The sequence below is a fragment of the Labrus mixtus genome, chromosome 22, assembly GCF_963584025.1.
Source record: "Labrus mixtus chromosome 22, fLabMix1.1, whole genome shotgun sequence".
Taxonomy (NCBI): domain Eukaryota; kingdom Metazoa; phylum Chordata; class Actinopteri; order Labriformes; family Labridae; genus Labrus; species Labrus mixtus.
In genome coordinates, this window is record NC_083633.1 from 7449091 (window position 1) to 7472971 (window position 23881).

Sequence of the window (23881 nt, forward strand, 5' to 3'; positions counted from 1 at the left end):
CCAAAAGTGGAAAAAAAAAAAGCTTCCTTTATTTGCAAATCTGAAAAATGAAGAATAACAAGACCGCCGCGGCGATCGACAATTTACAGCTTCCAGTGTGTCAGACCCCTGTTGTTCGCCTTCAACAGCAAACAGACCATAAATACATAAAATACTGGTGACGTACTTTGGTGACAAACGGCACAGCTATAGTGTATAAAAGTGAAATTATAAACACACAAATGTAATAGAAACAAAAGTAGGATTGGAGTGCCCAAGCTGACGGATTCACTTGTTTTTATAAGAAAATATATATTAACTTCTTAAAGGGAAGACAAATGTTCAAATGTGCTCCGGCTCTGCTGCAGGGTCGTTTCGACTCCGTTCCCTCCAGCTTCAGCAACCGTGAAAAAATACAAATATTTACAGTGTTTACGACACATGTTTGTACATAATGAGCGTCATCAGTCCGGTGTTATCTCAATCATTATTGTTTGACTTACTGTGGAGGTTTAGAGGATTATTGCTTCATAGGGGAAGTCTCTGCATCTTCTTGACTTTTAAATGAAATCTTAAAGGTCCGATCAGTGAGATGTGTAGTGAGTGAAATGATGAAGTGACCTCACTGTATGATCAGACATTAAGGAAACATGCTATGTTGAAGTGCTGGCTTCTCTGACAACAATGCAGCAGCCAGTATGTCCTCCTTCTAACTTTAGATTCTGCTCCTGAATGCTCTGGATTTGTTTGGACCAGAGAAGGTAGGCGGTTTTAAGGCACCCCCACACGGCCGTTTTGGACGCCCCTCGGTTTGCCAGATATGAGAGCAGTTATCAGGTCAAACCAACAGGTGTTGCAGCGATGGAAGCGGGCAAGAGAACTGGTTCAGATAGAAGTGATTGTACTCGACCTAAAAAGCTCCACGAGCAGAAACGTGCTCAAACTAGGATCAATATTGGAGATGCTTTTTGAAAAATGGAGAGAGGTTAGAACACAGAAAGGTTTACAGACCGATGCAGAGCTGGATAAACACTGAAGCTTCAGTGAAGGAGATAAACAGGAAGTGTCTCTCAGTTTTAAATCCTGAATAATGACGGACTGATTCTGTATAAATATTTGGTATGTTTTTAAAACTCCTTGTTGTGATTGTGCTTTTGGCCCCGTCAGACTCTGTGGCTTCTGTCGCTCAGCAGTGAAGTGTTTGTGTATGTTTGTTTTTAAAATGAGGCGTTTAAATACTGATGATCTTTTTGAAAACACGATGGTAATATCTTGGTGTAACGGAGAACCGGAGAGGACAAATGTGAAGACTTATTTTCTAATTAGATGATTCCTTTCTCCTCTATTGCGGTACAAGCGTTTGTACAGGCAAATTGTCGTTGGCATTGTGTTTGAGTTTGTGTTAAACTCTGATTCCATGCAAGGCCGCCCATGAGGGGGGGATACAGGGGCAACACTTTCTGAAGCCCAGTCACGTGTGGAGGAGCAAAAACGTGCAAAACAACGAGAGAGATAAAGACAGAAACCATAAATTAAGGCCTTGAATTTAAAGACTAAACCAAAATCAGAACTAAAAATTAACTAAGTGATTTGTCCTCTCAGGCTTTCCGTACATCCTCGCGTCAACATGTTGCATCTGGGATTAAACTCCTTCATTTGTCCTATTCCTAAACCGACATTCCCTCCCCGTTAAGTTTTAATACTCAGTTTCACCAGTTGGAGCCACTGGCAGCGCCGACGTGCACTAGTGAAAATCACCAGGATGCTGTGAAGTATCCTGAGGTCATCTTATCTATGTTAGTAACACTAGGACCGCCGAGGCAGCTGGCGTTGATTTGACCGCTCGTGACAGTCTTCGTCTCGGGTTTTTCAGAGCACAGTGATCCGTTTTCTTCGCCACCTGACTCGCCCTTGAACACGTTTGTGTTCAAATCAAGTCGGGGGGGGAAAAGGCACAAGGCTCTTTGTGTTTTGGGAACTTTCTGGAGATCACGTTTGGATTTATGCTCTGTAGGAAGTCACAGCTGAAGAAGATACTGTATGTGTAGAAACTGTGTAGGCACATATTTAGAAACATATTTTTAAGCTCAGAAGGCCTCCATGAAAGATTTCATTGGTTCTTCATCCTTAAAGTATGATAGAAATTAATCTAAACAGCGTGTATGAGGGGGTGTGATTGTTCTCTTTGTAAAATGAAAAGTCATTTCTTGATCCATGAACAAGAATCTCCAGCAGCCAGGTCCTCCCGTCTCCTCCTCCTCCTCCTCCTCCTCCTCTTCTTCTTCTTCTTCTTCGTCTAATTCTTCTTCTTCTGTGTGCGCCGTCGTCTCTACAGGTGAGTGTCCTCCTCGTCGGGCATGTCGTCCTTCAGCAGGTTGTCGATGGGGACGATCCAGCTGTCGTTGAACTCCCCGTTGTTCAGCGCCATCTTCTTCTCCTGCATCTCCGGCTGCACCTCCATCACCTCCAGCGTGGGGTTGTCGTGGTAACCGTTCTCCACCGTGTGCAGCTCCTCCGTCAGGTGTTGCTGCAGAGATTGAAAAAGAGAAGCCTGTAAGAAATTTGCAATCGCATCTGTTTTTTTAAAATTATTATATCATAAGATTAAATTATGAATCATAAGGAAACCAACGTTTTATGGAGGAACACGTCTTGTCCCTAAAGGTAAAAAAAAAAAAAGAAAGGATGTGTGAATCGTGTGGCGTGTGATCATACCTGGTTCTCGTTGTAAGGTTTGCGGTGGTGTGAGGCACAGACGGCGAGGATGACGATCATGATGAGCAGAGCTCCACACGACGCCAGGATGGCGATCAGGGTTTTATTATCCGTCGGTTTCTTTAAGTGGAGAAAACAACAAAATACTTTTGACATCTGCACTCTGATGATAAAGGTTTCTTCTTTTTTCTTTTTTACCTGAGGCCTCTTTATACATATTCTGGGTACTAAATGACTGAGAGATACAAATAGTTTGGAATTGATCCAGGTGAGTTCTTCAGCCAAGAGTCTTAAGATGGGCTGCAACATAACGCTCGGGGGGGCAATGCAGCCAATCAAAGTGTGTCCACAGAATTGGATTGGGGGCGGCAGTATCAGTAGTTTGTAAGGACATGGGTTGGGAACCGTGGGATGGCCGGTTTAAGACCAGGTGCGGACCACAAGTGTGGAAGGAGGAGACACCCAACAGCTTTGGCATGCTACCCGTGTAGCAGTGTGTAGCAGCCCCACTGTGACATGTCTCCATTAATGCACGTCCAGGTCCTGTTTGTGCATCTGTGTGTATTTCAGGCCCACGTATGTGAAAAGCATGAGTGTCGCTGACAGACTCAGATTATTATTCTTAGTGACAACATTACAGGGAACGACGTTTTTTTGTTTGTTTGGTCCTTTTTTTGAACCAGACACGTCCCTTACATCACGCTGCTCAAAGCCACCACGGACAATAACTCAGACATTTCTTGTTGGAGTTGCTGTTCTACTGCTGCCTCATTCTTAGTGCCTTCATTTCACAGACAATCAAGACCTTTAGTGGACATCTGCGGTCAGGAGAAGTTGCATCATTACGGCCTGTTTCATGCAATCCACTGGAGCAACTCCAAAACCTTTTGTACCTGATTGTCACTTTAGAGCCCAAACATGTTCAAAGAAGTTTAAAAACTCTTACCTTGTTGATTTCTTCATAGATCTGCGTTGCCAGGTTGGTTTTTACTGTAAGATCAGTTTGAATGAGTTTGTGAGCAGGGAGTTTATATAAACTTAAATAAATGTGACTTTTACTTCCAGAGGGGAGAAAGCGGCTTTACCTTTCCCGTTGATCTCCACACAGTCAAACTGGACTCTGTCGTTGTGATGCCTCCATGTCAGGGTGCAGTTTCCATCCTGCAGGTTCACCATCAGCCGCTTGCACACCTCCACCAGTTCGTGCTTTTCGTCTTTCTGAAGGTAAAAATGACACAATTTCAAACAAACTAAATAAATCCACTGACACATTATGTATTTCAGCTTGGCCTCTAAGTGAGTGTCAGAGTTTGGACAGGAAGGTTACATGTTGCAGCCGAGGTCACATCTTCCTGTGCGGTGACGAGAGGATTATTTCTGGTGTGTGATGATGATGATGATGGAGGACTACTGCTGTCTACGACACCACACAGACAGTATGAGTATATATGAAAGAGGTGTGGGAACGTCGGAAACAAGTGAAAGGCAGGAAGCGTTCCCACTAAGACACTTTTCCATCCAGTGACTGGAATCTTTTTTTTCTATAGCGAGCTTCACTGCTTCCTGTCGGGTTGCTGAAAACTCAGAGTCTGGACGAAACACCCAGAGACTCCTCTCGAGGGGGGGGCGGGGTGTCGATGTTTTTACAGTTGGAGGGAGTGATGTACGGGTCGAGTGCTGAAGATAATTACACACAACTCCAGATGAATCCTTGAGTTGATTTGTGTCTTATGGATGTTTTTAAACCATCTCTTTCATCATTTATTCGTAGCAGCAGCTCAATTTCTTGCAAGCTGTTAAGCTGTTTTTTAAAGGAGGAATGTGTGACTTTTTGATCCAGTAGATGTCCCCCCTTGAGCTCCAGCATGAAACCAAAACAAACTGCTGTTAGGCCACGCCTCCTCCATCCTGAAGCCTCCGCTCTCCCCCAGGGACACACCTCCAACACACCTCCACTTGCGTTCGCCTGGAGGAGTTAGTCGCAAGCGGCAGACGAAAATTGCCCTTGATCACCTGTGTCCTGCATTGTTGTGTTAGCATGCTAATGTTAGCGCTCTTTAGTTAGCTCGTAGCTTCACATTGCGTGTAAACTGACACAGAATGAGCGTGATCTAAAAACTCTTACGTCACATCCAAATAATCAGTGAGTATGTTCTTGACTAAAACAGCTTTTATACTCAAGGGGAGGAGCCGGTCGTCCGGTCCATGTAGACATGACTCTTACAACAACACAGCCAGCGGGACTCGAGCTTCTCACTCATTGTAGACAGTCATGACTCAGAGACACATCGTCTTAAATGTTGCAAATTCTTTCTTTAATATTGTGTCTTCAAAAAGGAGAGAAAAGTTGTGCGTCAGTAAATGTATGAGCAGCTGCCCCGATGAAAGCATGAAGGTAGATTATTAAACACGACACGTCTTATTGTTCTTGTTCTCCCTGCAGGATGTTACACAATAACGCGACATCATTAATTAGTCCGCACGTTTGGGAGTGAATGTCAGAGAAGAAAGGAGTGGAAGGGTGCGGGTCTGCCTCCCACGGACGGGACAATGGCAGAGGTTTGAGGAGCGACCGTGGAGGAACTGTGTTTATTATCACATGGACTGTTCAGGAATCGAAAGAGTCTGATGCAGATTCAAAGAAACAAAACTTAAAATGAAATCTTACCTCTTGTCCCGTGTTTAGAGAATACTGCAGAAAATGAACAAACAGAAAAAGACAGAAGTTAAACAAATCAGAGTATCCTTAATATATTAATGTGTTAAAAAAAAAAAAGCTTAAAAAACCTACCACAAACGTCTTCAGCTGAGCGACTGAGGTCGTATCAAAGGTGGTTGGGATCTGGGGGGCAGTGGTTCCAGCTCGGGTCCCTGAGGTTCCTCCTGCTAGAGGTCCTGCTTTGGTGAGGGTAGGGGGGGAGCTGGAGGTCCCAGTGTTCCCAACAGGCCCCGGGTCCTTCGATGCCGTCGGCTGTTGGTTTGTCATCGTCGTGGTCATTTTCTCTGAACCTTCAACGGCAGACAAGATCACAGATAAGAGACTGTCTCCAGAGAGTGACGCACGACCCTCCAAGCCAACCAGGAACATACTAAGACAGCAAAAGCGAACCGAATTTTAACCCCTAAGCTAAGTCGGCGAGGTCAGGTGACGTCACTCAGGTGTGTTATTTCCCTGTCGGGGTCGTCTCACCTCCTCCCCCGCCCTGCTGGCTCATCCTGGATGTGATGGTTGTGTGACTCGTGGCCGGCTGCCCTGGGCCTGGAGCACCTGTCGAGATCCTTGCGGGGTTTGTAGTCCCCACACTACCTGGACCTCCCGGCTGTGTTACAGGCGATCCAGTGCTAGGGGACACCCCGCTGAATCCAGAGGGTTTTGTCGTCTGTACTATGGGAGCACTGGAGGAAACCACGGAACCACCAACGCTGCTGCTGTCGGTGGTTACAGCTGGGCTCAGGGTCGTGGACGTGTTGTTCAGCTGAGTTGTAGACCCAGTAGAGAGGCTAATGGTGGTAGTTGCTGGCTGGTTGTTTGGGACGATGGTCGCTGCTGGTTGGATGGAACCTGGTTTATCTGTTGGCTTTGCGGTAGTGGTCACTGTGACAGCGGGAGTGGTGGCCATTTTGTTGACATCTACAAATACAGCAGTTGTATTTGTTGACATCTGCGTCAGATTAGCAGATGGTGCTACAGTTATGCTTGTAGGAGCGTCTGTCGTAGCCTTCGTGGCAGCAGTTGAGTCAGTGTTGTTGTTTGTCGCAGAAGTGATGTTCTGAGCGTCAGCGTTTGCAGAGACGATGTGAAACAGGAAGCCTGTGGAGGGAGGGAAAAAACACAATTATTACAAACAGCAGACTAACAATGAAAAGACATCAGCCAGTGGGAATGATTCGCCTACTCTTCCTCTTTTTTTTGGCCTCTAGGGGGCAGCGGTACAACCAGAAAACGCACAGATTGTAAAGATAAGTAGATGTAGCGTTCAAGTGTGACAGGAAAAGGAGTTCAAATGCACTAATGTTCATAGAAACATTGCATACAAACATTGGGAAATAGAGCAAAATGTTGAGACACAACGCCGTTACCACAATACCGTTGTTCTCCAGCGTAACTCCAAGAAATAAAAAGACACATTGAGGAAATGTCAGCCGATGGAGTCATTTCAGTACGACTCAAAATCGGATCAAGAACAGCCTGAAATCCGCCAATGTACATCCAGCTTGAGCAATGTGGGTTTTGATCGGAACCAGTGGGAGTCGCCCCCTGCTGGACATTAGGAAGACTGCAGGTTGTAAAGCACTTGCTCACTGGCTTCACTCTTAAAACCGAGAAGCTACGTCCACTTCATACAGTCTATGGCTCAAACACGATGAACAGCTGAGGGGATCTTTTAGTGAAAGTTCTTTGTTTGGTTCACCACAAGAGGCACTTATTAATACACATATTAACACATTGTGATTCATTCCATTGTTTATATATAAATATTGACTAGCACAGCATTAACGCTAAATAAAAGACTGCCTCTGAAGTCATAGTCGAGGGCCTCTGAAGGGTGATCATGGCGACCTCTGCTCCCTGACTTCCTGCAGGTGGGACAGCTGTGAGCTTCACCCTCGGCGCTCCATCTTCTTCTGTTCCTTTATTTTTAGCCACCAGGACAGGATGCCGCACACAATAAACTTGGAAGCACCACGCCCGCGACCACGGCCCCTTCGGAGTGCCCCTCCAACAATCCTCGGCTGACTCCAAGCCCGCAAAACAATGGCACACATCCCCCCCCCCCCCCCCCTCCTACCCTCCCCAAAGATTTCTGACCTCCACCCACCTACACAACATCCACACTCACAGAGGCACTGGATCTCATACGGAGACAAAAACACTTGCATGTAGCTACTTTAAGGAGCTTTTAGCATGTTTGAGCTAATTCATCTTCAATTACTCGACTCCACAGGAGCACACGTTGACCAAACATTCCTGATATCAGTCACAACTTGGGCGTTAAAATATGTATGTCGTGGCCTTTGTTAACTATGTATGACATCTTTCGTTCTTCCCCCTCTTACAATTTCTAAAACCACAAAAATCAGCTTGTAACTCTGTGACAAGATGCTTTTAGTTTCAATGTCAGGTGAGGTAGGCTCCTTTTAAACGCTCTCAAGGTTTTTCATCTCATCTGTACAATTTCAAAGTATATTTCTGTTTTATTTAATTCAATTTTAAACCGTTAATGAACTAAATTGTCACAACACTTGAACACACCATGAGGTTAATGTCAGGAGGAGATCAGATAAGAGTCCGTTGTGGTGAAGTGGAGGCTGGTGGAGCCGAGTCTGCGCTCTCTCCGTAACACATGGAAACTGAAGTTATCAGCTGACAGCTCGACGGGACAAAGAGAGACACGCTGTCAGGGTCTGCACTCACAGGAGGACTTTGATTTAGACGAGTGTCCACGGCCTTTAACTGTGTCGACACTGTGTGACAGCGTGTCAGATTTGTCGACTCTTATTCAAACCTTGGTTTTGTGCAAATTATTTGTAGAAACTTAAATACGGGTCTTCCGACTACTCAAAGAGCTTTTGCACCTCAGGTCACATCTACACTTTCACACACTGATGGTAGAGGCTGCTGTGTAAAGAGTCCATCAGTACTTACTAATCCATTCATACACATTCACAAGTACGCACATGCGCATTCAGGGTTAAGTGTCTTACCAAAGGACACATCGGACATGTAGCTACAGGAGCTGGGGATCGAACACCTGACTGTCCAACTGAGCCACCGCTGCCTTAATAGATACACTGATTGATGGACTTCCACTGGGTGACAAGTGGAGACTCTAGGGAGGCGCGTTTAGCTCATGAAACCGTGAGAATTTCCAGCATCACATCTTAAGAGGAGAATAGATAGGCTGGTGTTCAGTATAATTTTCCAGAGATGACACAGTGACCAAACCTTTCCTGTTAAAAGTGCTCAACTGCCAGCAAATTCCACCAAATCTGTTTATCATTTTCTCCTCTCTCTCTCTCTCTCTCTCTCTCTCTCTCTCTCTCTCTCTCTCTCTCTCTCTCTCTCTCTCTCAGGAGTGGCATCGTGTTCGCTGTGACCCCCGCTGACCCCATCTGTCAGTGACGCGTCTGTTTCTTAGTGTTCGACAGCACCGACCGATCTGCTGCTATCAGAACCCCGGCTGTTTTTACCTCACCCACACATTCCTCAGCACACTGCTTCCTCTAACACACACACACACACACACACACACACACACACACACACACACACTCACACACACACACACACACGTACACACACACACATCAGCACCTGTGCTCTATCCAATCCTCCACCTCTGCCATCGTCTCGTTTCAACACAACAAACGCCCTTTTCCTGCTTTATTTCTTTCTAATGGCTTTACCGGCTACTTCAAACACTTTCGGTATAAAATAATTCTTAATAGAATCACAGTAATAACTTATTTGAGGAGAAGCTGATCAGTTGAAAATATCTGAATTATCTTGATGAAATAATTGTGAGTTATCTGAAGAATTAATATCATCACAAACTCTCAAACTGAGGCACTCGGCAACACGGAGCATGATGACGCAACCTCATTTGAATTCCACGTGACCCCATGTTGGGACCCCACGGTTGGACAGGCCTGACTAGGGGCTTTATTTTCCTCTCAGGTCTTGTTGCCACCCAATCAGAGCTAAACGAAGACTATATATATATGGACGTAAAGTCATCCGATCTACAAAATAACATGATGTGATGTGTTACAAGGAAACTTCATGCAACATGTTAGGTACGGCTTTAGTTAACTAGGGACAATGAACGTTGAATGAATTGAATCATACATTAAGTTCACACGGTGAGCTAAAGCAAAGCTCCAAAACAAAGTCTTACTACTTCATGCTCTTCGACTGACAGATGTTAAATGAAGTGGCTGTTTTGGAAACCAGGGAGGGAAGAGAGATAACAGCTGTGAGTTAACATTTTGTTCCACTGGCTCCAAGTGGCAAAAAAATAATCACTATGGGATAAGATTACATTTACCCCCCCCAAAAAAAAAGCAGCATGAATTTGTATTGCATCTGCACAGGATGATGCAAATATTCAGTTAGAATATTATCTCTGTGTAGTGTGTGTGTGTGTTTCTGTACTAATGTACACGTCTTCTCTTTGAGGTGCCGAGAAGTTGATGTCACATCCTGCTCGATCTGATCTAGAAATAAAAAGCCAGCTTCCTGTTCCACTTTCTCTCTCCGAGCTAAACCAACCATTTGCTTGATGTAGCTCTTTGTGTTCTTCAACACCTCACACCCCTTCATGCTCTCGCACACACCTGCACGTACGCCCCTGATACAGACCAAACGCACCTCATGTCTGTTGTTATTCGTTTATTTATTCACATTTATTTTGGCAACTCCATCCTCCCGTCTTTTGTCTCCAACTCAGCAGCACATTACTCCACTTATAGACTCACCATGTAGAAAACATGGACGTCATCTCAGTGAAGTCACCCACTGGTTTCTGGACAGGCGTTACGAAGCCCAACAAGGGCGGCCGCCATATTGGAAATGCTGACTTGAGCATAATTTCGATTCAACCTTCAACCTAGCAAGAGGAAAAGTGGCGGGGCTCAGCTACAACACGACCACCTGTCAATCAACTCAGCCACACCCCTAATTATGCAAATGTATAATAAATAACTTTCAACCTTAATAAAAGAAAAATGGAGTTATGAAGCAAATCACCCTGTGTACTGTGTGTACCAATACATACATGAGCTATAGACACCAAAACTGTTTTTTTTTTTAGCAGGCTGTAAACGTGTTAATTTCTTCAGAAAAAATGGACGTTCATTTACGGGACCTATTGGGGATTCTTTAGCGTTCCGAGCCAGACTCAAGTGGATGCAAGGAACTGCAGTTTCGTTTTTTCAGCATCAGAGGTTGCTGCCTTGGAACAAAAAAAAAATGTTTGCCTTTTCACAAAGCAAAATAAAAAACCTGCACGGACTTCCTCTACGTCTCTACGACCTCTCCGACCTCAGCGTGTGGATCTCGTCTCGGAGAGTGTAGACGGTGTGATGTTGCATGTGTTGTTATTCTGTTTGTGTCGGGGTGTGTCCTCTCCGGCCGACTGTGTGTGGGGGTCAGACGGACGGGGGTGTGAGAACCGACCTGCTGTCCTTTCCCTGGCTCTTCTCCTCTCTCATTCTTGGCTCTCGGCAGCGTCAGGAAACACTTCTGTTGATTTGATCCTGACGGTGACTTCTAATTCTGTTAAACGTCTCAACGAATGAATGCTGGTTTAGTGCCAGCTGATTCTATTGTTCCCACTGATGTTTATGTATACATTCATATAAGTTACACAAAGACAGCTAACATGTGTCTGTCATGTCATATCCTTTAAGTCATGTATTTAGTTCATCTGTTGTCATGTTACTGTAACTTGTGTATCGCTTTACCTTCTATCTGTGTTCCTCTCCTCACCTTTGTGATCATTTGCCCCGCCTTCATTGTTTTCACCTGTGTCTGATCTGTCTCACCTGTCCCTGATTAACCTCACCGTACAAAGTCTTTGACCTTCCCAGATCCTCGGCCTGTTCGATTTTTCAACTCTGGTGTGAACGTGTCCTCGTTGCGCTCCTTTCGTTTTCATCCGTTTCCCCGCGCCTTATCATTTTATTTGTGGACCTTTAATTTCCTGTAACTCTTGTTTGTTTTGGTCATTCTCGTTCAAGTTGAATGAACCTCAAAGTCTGCATTCGGGTCCGTTTCGATGCAGTCAGATGAAGCTAAAGCGAGCTGTAAGCTACCCTTTGATAAGATGAAAAGTGGTGAAAAATGTGCTCTTGGATTTTTTTAAAATCTAGGTTGGAAAAATGGGTGTTGAGTTAAACCTAAGGAACTTTGTTTTTCTTTTAGTTATAGCTCATAAAAACACTTGAACTGTGTTTATCACGCGACATATTGCATATTTTTCTCATGTCGTGCAACCTGAGTGCAATCACCATATATTGCATGAAGTCCTGGTAATGACATGTTTCTTTGGGGTTTTCAGATGAAATGCTGAACTTTCAAATAGTCCTCCATAGCGATCAGAAAATCTACAATACTGAAGAGTTAAAGACCGTCAGTGAAAGTTGTATGTGATCCTTAGATCTCCCAATCCTCTGCGTCCTGATCCGCCCTTGAAGCTGCTCCTGTTGTCGGCCCGCGGAGCGTGACGGTTGTTTAGCCTGAGTTCACTCAGACTAAGTGGAGGTCCAGGGGAGGCCACGGGGTGCTCTCTGTCTCCCTGCCCTCCCTACAGGGGGCCCCAGTGTTTGGTCTCCGAGGGCGTCACCCCCATCCTGTCCAGTGTGAGAACCTCCGTGCGCGCACGTTAAAGGAGGCTGGCGGTGTGGTCTGAGGGTGGAGACGCGCTAAATTGTCTTCCCTTCCTGGCTGCCATGTTGTAAATAAATGCCCAATGAACACACACACACACACACACACACACACACACTGGAGAAACAGAGGGGACAGGTTTATTGCTCTCTGCCTCAGCTAATACTATTGATATCATTTGTTCCCATTCAGCCACAAGACCATTAGCAACGTCCAACTCTAATTTGGGGAAATGTTTGTCTTCCTCTTTAATCCCGACTGTTTGATGGCGGCTGCGGTCAGCGGTCGACACGCCAGTCAAGTTCTTTGACACCGAACTGGATACCAGTTTGTTTAAGGGAATGGTTTTGTTCACGGGCCCCAAAACAGGAGAGTTAAAGAATGAACAGTGAAATGAGACGGTTGTTACTTTTCACACATGCATGAAACTCCTGGAAGTTTCCGGACTATTCCAGACCTTTTTTTTCCTGCCAGCTCCCTGGTGACATTTTCTGCAAGAAGTCAGGGTGAGCTGCTGTGTGAACACACTGGTGGGCAGCCAGTGTTAAACTTTGTGAAAATAAAGAAGGGGCTTCTTACTCTTTTTCTGCTGGCCAGTATGTTTGCTTATAAGAGAACTGCCATTATAGCTTGGACTGAGTTACTTTGTCCACCATGTTATATTTTCTGCAGAGTCTTTTTGTCTTGCCTCCTGAGACCCCGTCCCGTCTCATTCAACAGGGAGAACTTTAGTGGGCGGCAGTAGCTCAGTCTGCAGGGACCTGGGTTGGGAATCGGAGGGTCGCCGGCTCAAGTCCCGGCACAGACCAAGTCCGGAAATTGGTCTGGTAGCTGGAGAGGCGCCAGGCCACCTCCTGAGCACTGCCGAGGTGCCCCTGAGCAAGGCACCCAACCCCCCCACAAGCTCAGGAGCACCCACTGTGGGCAGCCCCCTCACTCTGAGACCTCTCCATTAGTGCATGTCCACAGGATCCTGTTTGTGCATGTGTGTGTATTTCAGCCTATGTTTGTGTAGCATGTTTACTAGACAGAGTGTAAAAACAAATTTCCCCTCACGGGATCAATAAAGTATAAATTCTTCTTCTTCTTCTTTAAGTTGTGAGATGTGAGAATGTGTGAAAAGTGATTCAGCTTGTGTACGTGTGTGTGTGTGTGTGTCGGTCGTCCGTGCAGCCTGCTCGGCCCTCTGACTGTAACCGCGGTTAGATGTGCGTCTGAGCGTGAACATACACTGCAGAGAGTAAATAAATAAATGTAGCTGTCGGCTCAAAGCCCCCGCGGGACAAAGCTGCCCCGTTAGCTTGCTGACAGGCCACACAAAGACCCCTCCGGCCCCCACGTGCAGCCATGCAAGCGCTGGATACTCCCTCACTGCAGACCCGGGTCTTTTCAGGCTCCCCAGCTGCCCCCCCCCCCCGTCCTCGACCCAATCAGAGGGGTAATTCAAAGCTTCGTGGGACTCAGAGGGGCTTTTAGGGGCGGGAAGAGGGGAGGGAGGGAAGGCTCTGTACATTGTGGTGAGGGGGGAGGGGGGGTGGATGAGGAGCTGTGAATGTTAGAACACTGCAGGAATAAAAGAGCGACAAGTGAAAGGGAGGAGCGAGGGAGGAGGAGGAGGAGGAGGAGGAGGGGGAGAAAGTGAAGAGGGGTTTGAGATGCTGTAAATCTAACCGCCACAGGGAAATGACCACACACACGCGCGCACACACACACACACACTCACACACATTTAACATCGCACACACTATCCTCCATCAACACACTCCCTGTCCTTGGAAACCAGACTGGTATGTGTGTTCACGTGTGTTTTGCAGTGGGGTGCGCTGGTGGTAAAAGTTCAATGTTAGGGCGCCGTCAAACCCCCTTTTTAACACACAAACACACACACACACACACACACACACACACACACACACAGACAGACATTTCTCAGATGGTAAAATTAGATAAAAAGAGCAGTGAGTAAAAATGTTTGTAATGTGGTGAATTTATAGCAGAAAAAAGATCAAATCAAAACTATTCCTGCGTTCAAGAATACACCAAATTATAATTAAGTATGTAAGGTCGCTTTCTCGTATGAAGTCCGGTTTTGTTAAGCGCACTCAGAGCCTGTCAAACGCTGTGTACTGTAGCCATCCGTCATTAGCTGGTGCTGTACCTCCAATCGGTGGCTACTGCCATCTACGGCCCAACGCTGAACTATGACCCCGAAAAGTAAACACCAGGAAAGTTTGTCAGTATTTTCATCTATAAAATGGAGATAGAGTAATGTGTCAGGTCAAACTCAGCACAGGCATGTGGACGTTAAACATGTAAGGAGGACTGAAGGTTGGCAATGCTAACGTTAGCCAACCTATTTGACATCGTTTGTAGACGGCCAGATTCAACCCACAATCCACTGCTTTTGGTTCGCTCCCCTTCTTTGGTCCGGATCGTGTTCTCACCTTTGGCGAACCGAACTCTGGCGCACTTGGAAGCGAACCTAGACCCCCTGTTTTGAAGCAGACCAGAGTTTGCACCGGAGTTCATCGAAGCACTCAGACCACCCAAAACCAAACAAACTATCCAACAAAGCGTACCAGAGTTGCTTTCAGTGTGAATGCACCCTGTCTGTTGTTTTCATAGAATCGAGAGCGATTTGTAGACATGTTTCACTTCACACACTCGCCCACACACACCCGTTTAGTGTTTACCTTGAATGTGGAGCAGCGAGGGGAGTTTTCACACAAAGTGATGATGCCGATGAAAAAGTGCTGAGAAAGTGAGGAGGGAGAGATGAAGGGAGGAGAGGAATGAGGAGGCTCTGGATGAGGAGGAGGAGGAGGTGAGAGAAGGTCCTCGGCCGTACCAGCCTCCGCTCTGATTAACGGACACCTGGCTGTGCAGCGTGGCATGCTGGGTAAAAGGGGGGGGGGGGTGTGGGGTTACAGTGGAGGTGAAGGAGAGTGTGAGACAGAGATGAAACGTTCAGTTTTACAGGGAACAGATTCACTCCCCTGAAGCAGACCTGAGGCCACATGCCTGCCGTAGCGGACCTTGAAAACAAAATCCAGCACGCGTTCTTTCTTAAAGGGATCCTGGAGACCTTCAGGGGTCTGCACGCACGAGACCTTCAGTGGTCTGCACGCACGAGACCTTCATGGGTCTGCACGCACGAGACCTTCAGGGTTCTGCACGAGACCTACAGGGGTCTGCTTGAGACCTTCAGGGGCCTGCACGAGACCTTCAGGGGTCCTTGAATCAGGCCAGGAAATGTGGTTGCTCAATTGAAACAGAACATCTTTTTTCTCAGAATAACTTTGAGTCTTACGTCTTCTTGTTTTCTTTCTCTTTGGCTTTCATTCAGCTCTAAATCAAACGGACTGTACCAACCACAAATCAAACTCATTGCAAAACCTTTTTCAAAACATCACGGATGGGATCATTGCAGCTACAATAACAGACATAAAGATCTGTTTGCAAAGACATAAAACGTTCCTCCAATTATCTTATCCTGAGAGGTTAACAGTTCATTCGTCAAAGTTGTGTTCGCAGGTACAGGTCGAAAAAAACTCCTCGTCCTGGTGCAATCGAGGATGCATGAACATTGAAAGACTAAACTTAGCAGATGGAAAGTAAGAATTGAAGTGAAGTCGCCAAATGTTGTAAAAGGGGGTCCCCTTTTGAGGTCAATGCTATTTGGGGAACCACTGGTATAGAAGTCTTGTGTATCTGCTGCAGAGAGCTTCAGACTGCCGGAGCTGGGATGGAGCTGAGACGCAGCGGAGAGGAGCCAGCAGAAGCTCTCACATTGACTAAAGTAAAAACCAGCAGTGGAGACGGACCGAACACGCATCTGGTGGAATTCAGGGGTGATTTGTATATGAGGACATTGTGATTTATGGTTTCTTCGTGTATGATTGTTTGATTGATTTTCACGCAAAAATAAGAAAGCTCCAAAAAGACACATGTGAGGCAAAACAAGTGGTTCAAACATGTCTTTGTGCCATCCTGAGAGTCACAAGTTCCTGAATTTCCTTCTTTCTTTTTTTTTTGGAGAGGAAATCTTCTAATTAATGCGAAAGAACGGAACGCAATGTTTACTGTTACGTCTAACTTAACTGAACCTCAAGTCTGGAAATCTAAGAAACTATTTCCTTAAAATAGATGGCATGTTCCTTTACAATGGATTAAACGAAAATGTCTCAAAGGAGATCTATTCTGCTCATCCAAATTTAAATACATACATGCAATGTTACGATGTTGGATGTTTAACTAAACATAGGGGATGTTCTTTTAAACACAGGATACACAGTTGTTGGTTTCCTGACGCTCTGAACGAGAAGTTACGAGAACTCGGTGAGACTTGGCCATGCAACGTATCAGAGCAAGGCATGGAGCAACATTGTATGACACACCGACTCGGAAGCTCACTCAAACTTCCCTGCGACTGCAAACAGAGCTGGCCAATGGGAGGAGACTGGGCACGTGGGGAGGCGGGGCCTTAAAGAGACAGCAGCTGAAATGAAGCGTTTCAGGCAGAGGCTGAATTGAGGGATTTTACTGACGCCAGTATCAGATACATGAGGAGGTTTTTGAGTTACACATCTCACAAGTGTCCCAGACTGACATCATTAAAGGTGAAAGTGAGGATAATAGATCCTTTAAAAGTGTTGTATGATGACTTGACCTGATTAGTCCTGAGAACAATAATGTCTGAACAACAGTCCGCCTGTGGCTTAAATCAACTCTCCGTTTCCAGGAAGCCCCTTTTCCGAACATTTCTCTGGAATATTCTGTTTCCTCACATCTCTGCTCTCTGTGTCTCCGCCATGCAGCTCGTTCAAAGCCTCCGAGTGGGAGAGAGAACTCAAAGCCGTCTGCCGCCGCCACGCCCGACTTGGGAACCGCTCTGTTGATAAAGTTGTGTTTTTTTTCCGATCTATTGTTCTCCGTCCTCTCCCATGTTCTCCTGTAGGCCGATGTGCCGAGCAGGCCCGAGTCTCCCCCGGGCCGCTGCTCTCCGACAGACCGACTCTTATCTTGTAGGAAACGGACAAGTCATGAACCCCTGTACGCACCACAGAGATGGTCAGCGTGGGGGTTAGGAAGTCCTGGAGAGAGCTGATAACTGATGATTCGTCCTACACTCCATTATCCAACAGATACGTTTAACATCTGACATCACCTTTGAGCATTTGATAAGTCACAACAGCACAGTGTGAGACTTTGATTTAAGCGTCTTGACCATATTCTTTACCACAGAAAATAGCAACACAGATACATCTCTACAGTCATCCATCAGATGACAGCAGTTGCAGTTAGAAAGAAAGCTGTCGGGGGTTTGTTTACTCCATGCTCAGTGAAATCGAGACGCTAAGATGCGCTGTCTGGAGCTTTATCAGTAGAGGAACGCTGTGTTGCTGAGATATGAGTCAGCAGCACAGCACTTTCCTCATGAACTACATTGCACATGGGGAGAAACGTCTCAAGATTCTCAGAGAATTGTTCACAACTCTCTACAGACTCTTTAGATGATCCTGCATGCGTGCTAGACGGAGCTACAGTCAACCACTGAGGTGCTTCACTGTGAGATCTCGCATGGTTTAGTGGGGAAGCGGATGCAAAAAAAACACAGACTGATGCTGCGAGAAAATGTATTAAATGTGAAGCCCAAAATGAACCAGTCTGGAGGGAAACATTTGTGGGGAGACACGGTCAATACAGATCGTCTATATGTCAGCGATCACATGATGGTGCTAGCTTACTTTAGCATTGGAGCTAGGATTGAACAAGTGTTAGGATACACAAAAAAAATGGAATATCATTGAGACAGCTCGGAGAAGTCGGTGAACTGTTCAAAGAGTCTGCGAGGAGGTCATCAGAAAATCTGGACAAAACTTCACTGATCAGATCAGATTTTTGCTACAGTTTCTGTTCAAGTCAGAGAGGTTATAATTTCATTTATAACCACCCGATTTTCGAGCCATACGTCTCATTTTGATGTTGGGCGCTTGTAGCACGATTTCTCGCTGCTCTTGTGCGGTGTTCAATGAGGCATGACGACCTATCACCGTTCAAATCGCTCCTGATGAATTTATGACATTTATTTGTTTATTTTGGTCGTACGACTGCGCACAATCGCACATGCAGTGTGATCAGATCCACGAGCCGACTCCGGGACTTACCCCTCTTGTTGTACCTTCACAAACTGACAAAGAGCATCTGAAATAACCATGGAAACAGGAGGCTAGCCCTTTTTTTTATGTGTTATTGACTATGTGCAAACAACTATTCATCATGTGACTTAAGAGTGTTTTGTGTAGTTTTTTTCTGTCTCACCTTGTTTGAGTTTTAACTGGATTCAATTTGCACATGTAAATCTCTGCCTTTGAATGAAAAAGGAGACAAAAAGGCATTGTCAATTATTTTCTAATGTATTCATATTCTGTCAAACTCTTACTGTATTTATGTTCAGGGATATACAATGTTTTCTGCTGGTGCTTTAAAGCTGCAGTGAAAAAACAAATTGTCTTAAATCTGCAAAGAGAAGATTCATCTGAAGTTTAAGGTTTCCAAAAGTTACCAAAAAACGATGAATAAAACTTGCATCAATAACTCATCAGAAGCACAAAACTGCGACTAAATGCCCTCGTGAAAACGTGCAAAACACACGGCACATGCTGAGGATTTCAACACGACTCGCGATAAACGGGCTGTTCAAACAGAAACAGATGCCCGTTCACAAGCACAAGCACGTTTTAAGAGAAAGAAGTGCCGACAGCCTTCAGACTCTCAGACGCTTTTTGGGCACGTTATTCTTTTTCACACGCTCGCAAAATACAAAAAAAAAAAAAAAAAAAAAAAAAAACCTCCTTCTGAATCGACAGAGTGAGAGAGCGGCAGGTGCGTAATTAAAGAAAAACACTTTCACTGCGTCTGAGCCAGGGAGGGAGCGAGGGAGGGGGGGTCAGAGTGCACTTCATTATACAGCCTCTGTGTGTGTGTGTGTGTGTGTGTGTGTGTGTGTGTGTGTGTGTGTGTGTGTGTGTGTGTGTGTGTGTGTGTCTCAGGATGGGGGGTTACTGGGCAGCCCTTCACTGTGGGATGTTTGGGGGGGTAGGGGGCAGATGTTTCAGCTCTGAGAAACATTCGTATCCTCACTTTAGTACAGATTTTATTCCGTTAGTTGTCTAAAATTGCAAACATGTCTTAAGTTCTCAGCACTAAAAACAAGGAGGAGGGGGGGGTCTTTGCAGAGAGGACGCCGCTCTCCTTAATTAGCGCACAAATTGAAGCTCTAAGGAGCACGGAACAAAAAGAGCCGAGAGTTGCTGACAAGCAGCAAGCTTCAAGTTCGTCCCTCGTCCTCAGGAAGCATTGTCAGGAGGTTGTTTTTGCTACGCAGAGAATGTAGATTTCCACAGACCGAGTTAAGAACTTAGACTCTTTTTTTCTGCACATTTCCGAAACATTTTTTGAACTCTTTGCACTGAAGGTTTTCGATTTTTAAAAAGCGTGTACGTGAAGCAGACTCGCAAGAACACTCTAAACCAATGAAAACCTTTTAATTCATGTTCATCCGTCAACCTCACCAAGACGACACATTTCTCTGACACACTCTGAATCCAGCTGACTGCTTTCCTGAGTCAAGGGGCTTAGCTTAAGAGCCCGATATTTAAACTTCTTTCTCACTTGCTTCATCGCGTGTCAAACCGTTCTTTAAGTTCTCAGCAAGCATGAATGTTGATTTCTGGAACAGCTCCCTCATGTGTCCAACACTAAAGTTAACCTGCAGGATTTTATAGCTCAAACTTTGAATTCATGTTTAAAAATGGAGTTTGTGTGTCAATGATCATGTCAATGTCTCCATAATGAAACTTGTCTTTTACACTCTGTTGGTCAAAGTGTTTCCATCTCCTTATTTCTCCTTCATTGCATCAAAACAATCGAACACTTTCTGGTTCCAGCTTTCTGCAGCTTGTTTCCTTTATTTGCAGCATGTTCGTTTTGCCCTCGTTTGCCACCACAGATCAGGCCTGTACGAATATAGCATCCTCAAATCTAACCCAGTATTCAGGGCTAAATCAGAACTTCCCTCTCCATGTGGAAAGTATGCATCTGAAATCTCAGCTCAAGCTGTTTCACCACAGTCCCCAAAAAGAAGCAGCAACAGTGCTGGCCGGATTAAACTCCCAAACGCAGCGAGTGGTTCAGAGCAGCGGCAGCTCCGACATGAAGCTGCTGCTCACACTTTGAAGCACAGCGATACAATCAAACCACACAGCTGGAGGGTCTCAAAGTCTCATAATGACAGCAGAGGAAAGCTACTTTTACTCATGTATCCAACAATTTTACTTCAGCATGACTCTGAGCTTCTATCGCCAAGTTTCACGTTCTCTTTAATCTATCTAAGACATAACAAGTCGGCGTCATTTTACATTTTATTCCACTACTTTGTTTCACTTTTTTTCCCCTTTATGCGATATCACAGTGGACAGAGTAAACACAGGAGAGAGAGGTAGGGAATGACATGTGGGAAACACAGGTCGGACTCAAACCCTGGCCGCCCACCCGCTTGGAGGACTATAGCCTGCTAACATGGGGCGTGACCTCACTGCTAGGCCGTCAGCAACCCCACTACTTTATTTTAACAGTGTTTCTAAATTGTTTCATTAAGATATTAAAACTCATCCATCAAACCATTATCTATAACAATTGTCCCGTTTGGGGTCGTGGTGGCTGGAGTTGATCCCCGCTGACATTGGGCAAGAGGCCGAGGTTACACCCTGGACTGTTTGCCAGTTAATCACAGAGACAGAGAACCAGCCACACTCACATTCACACCTACAGACAATGTGGAGTCACCAGTTAACCTAACGAGCATGTGTTTGGACTGTGGGAGGAAGCCGGAGTACCTGGAGAGAACTCACACACGCACGGGGAGAACATGCAGACTCCACACAGAGAGACTCCTGTCAGACGGGGATTCAAACCTGGAACCTCCTCGCTGTGAGGGGACAGCACTAACCACTGCACCAGACATTAAGATGTTACATTAAAAATACATTAAATATGCTCATGAAATAAATTGTATAGTAACATAATAAGATTACAAACTATTTAAAGTAATTCCCCCTCCATCAACATAAAACATTTCTCTCTTTCATAAAGTTTGAGTCTGAGCCACGGGGACTAGTGTTTTATAATTTACTACTTTAACTTTGGCAGTCCGTTACAGCATAAAACTTGTGAATTTAAATATTAAAATACTGAATGAGGCACTGAACGAGGACTTAAATGGGACTTTCACATGGAATTAAACTGAATCTCTATATTGAACTTAATGCTACCGTACTTTTAACTAATTCACATTTAAAAATGCAACTTTTACCCTCATTGTTATTGAGTATTTTGAGGTCGTTACTACTTTTAAATTCCTCTTACATACCTGAGCATCTTCAGCTTTACACATATATCCATCACAGGGGCTTTATTTGTTTTTGCAGAACAGCAACACTCACTTTTAAAGTGAATTTTCTTTTGGAAAAAAGTTAGGAACTCTTGCAACTTAATGTTGATTGAAGGATTTTTACAGTGCAATTTAAAATAGTCTTTAAATATTTGATCAGTACTCTAAACTAAAGCAAAGAATCTGAGTGATAAAACCTGAAACACAGCATAATTATTAACCTATTTTTTGATATTTAAAACATCCTGCTGCCACTTTTGTGCAGAATTAACCTTTTAAATTCTCAACTTTAACCTCTTCTTATGGAATATTCTTTTGAATATTTGCAGTTTGTACTCAGTCAGATATGTAAAAACCTTTCTGCACCATGCAGTCCAACAAAAACTTACAGATTGTTTCTACAGTTCTCTTCTGTGCGCACCTGTTGCTGCAGCTCTGCATGATGCTCTTTGTTTTATTTCTGTCTTTAAAGCATCAGTAATGCCCTGCAGCTTTTCGGGAATATTATACCAAATATTAAAAAAACCTTTGATACAAAGTTCACAGAGAAAACGCGCCTAACCACCAGCAGAGAAGCCCAGAGAAGAATCCCAGGTGTGTAGGATGTTTTTGGATTGAATCTGTACTCACTGGTTGAAAGCAGCAGCAGCAGCCATGTGATCCTCAGAGTCGCTCTCATCCTGTTTCTTCTTCTCCCAGATGTTTTTTATCCTTCATGCAGCGCTGCGCACAGATCCCTCACTCCTTCGCTCCTTGGAGACGTTTTGACGCTTTATGAGAAGCGCGAGTTTGACGCCGTACGTCCTGTCACGCCTTTCTGCTTGAATTTGTATCTCGAGTAAATGATCTCGCCCAACGTATTGTTCACTTTTTTTTTTTTCTCCGTTTAAACTGAAAGCCAAGAATGCTTTTGTGTGTCTCTCTGTGCAGCGGAGTTGGGGATTTGGGGGGAGAGAGTGTTTCTGTGGTCTCCTTGGTGTACCGCTGTTACTCAGTGTCTCTCTACCTTCCTCTCTCTCTCTCTCTCTCTCTCTCTCTCTCTCTCTTGCTGCTGTATTGTCCTCTCTCTCCTGCAAAGTGTTCAGCCTCTGAGTGAGTGAGTGAGTGTGTGTGTGAGTAAGCAGCAGACCAGCAGCTCTGCCCAGTCCCCCGGTCTGCCCCTGCCTCCCTTATCATGAGGAACCAGGGGCAGACCCAGTCCGGTCCAATCCCAGAGCTGCGGACTCTCTGCAGCCGGGACATTTTGAATAACAAAGGAAGCTGTGAGACAATGTGTTCCCTCCTCTGGTTTTGATTCTTTGCTAAAATGGTCCATGACTCAAGGCCGCAGGGTGAAGTCACATCGACCCTGACGCCGTTTGATGTCGGGACAGGCCTGTTTGGATCCACGCAGTCAGCGCCTCCATCCTCCAACATTTCATTTCAACCCAGGCTAAAGTTCAACATGTCTGCGGAGCTTTGGATCGAACACAATTAACTTGGCGTCACACACATTTAGAAAGACTTAGCTGCTGTGAAACTTCCCCCTAAAGTTTTCTTCAAGAAACATTTTATTGAGCATTTAGAGATTTCATTACGTACAGCCTGACCCTGTTAGCTGATGGCCAAGAGTAAGAGGCTAAAAGGATGTTATAATGTCAAACAGTGTTTCTCAACTGGTTTAGCCAAAGAACCAACCACCACCTCGTGAAAAATTGCGACCAAAATTTCAGATACTTTTTATCCAACTGGTTTCATATAAAGGAAGAATGTGCGTCTTTTTGATCCAGTATGTCGTTCTTGAGAAACAACATGAAACCAAATCAAACTGTTGTTTGGCCACACCTCCTCCATACTGAGAAGCTCGAGTCCCGCTGGCTGTGTTGTTGTCAGAGCCGTGTTAACATGGACGGGACGGCCGGCTCCTCCCCTTGTGTATAAAAGCTGTTTTAGTCAAGAACTAGAGAGAAGAAGAAGAACATACTCACTGATTATTTGGATGTCAAGTAAGAGTTTTTAGATCACGCTCATTCTGTGCCAGTTTACATGCAATGTGAAGCTACGAGCTAACTAAAGAGCGCTAACATTAGCATGCTAACACAACAATGCAGGACACAGGCGATCGCAGCTCGAGCAGAGGACGATTTTGTCCACCGCTTGCGCTAAACTCCTTCATTAGAACGCGAATGGAGGGGGGTTGGAGGTGTGTCTCTGGAGGAGAGCGGAGGCTTCAGTATGGAGGAGGCGTGGCCAAACAGCAGTTTGTTTTGGTTTCATGCTGGTGCTCAAGGGCGACATCTACTGGATCAAAAAGTCACACATTCTTCCTTTAAATCCAAAACACAACATATTCCAAAGGACCTCCT

The 23881-nt window shown here is 45.1% G+C and overlaps 1 protein-coding gene across 1 annotated transcript; it reads right to left on the reverse strand.

The window, feature by feature from the left end:
- Positions 1-7: 7 nt before the first annotated feature.
- Positions 8-22636, reverse strand: podxl (podocalyxin-like). The gene is made up of 8 exons (XM_061030209.1): positions 22167-22636; positions 5885-6505; positions 5486-5703; positions 5363-5386; positions 3780-3912; positions 3641-3684; positions 2695-2814; positions 8-2506 (listed from the first exon to the last, which is right to left on the reverse strand). Exons 1-8 carry the CDS (start codon positions 22213-22215, stop codon positions 2309-2311), a joined length of 1407 nt encoding a protein of 468 aa, XP_060886192.1. The 5' UTR covers positions 22216-22636; the 3' UTR covers positions 8-2308.
- Between the last annotated feature and the right edge of the window lie 1245 nt (positions 22637-23881).

Excerpts from the sequence above, each read along its gene's own strand:
- podxl (XM_061030209.1), bottom strand. The coding sequence starts at position 22,215 with ATGAGAGCGACTCTGAGGATCACATGGCTGCTGCTGCTGCTTTCAACC. Across the intron at positions 5,387-5,485 it reads CTCAGCTGAAGACGTTTGTG|TATTCTCTAAACACGGGACA; the intron begins GTAGGTTTTTTA and ends CATTTTCTGCAG. Across the intron at positions 3,685-3,779 it reads TGTGGAGATCAACGGGAAAG|TAAAAACCAACCTGGCAACG; the intron begins GTAAAGCCGCTT and ends CTGATCTTACAG.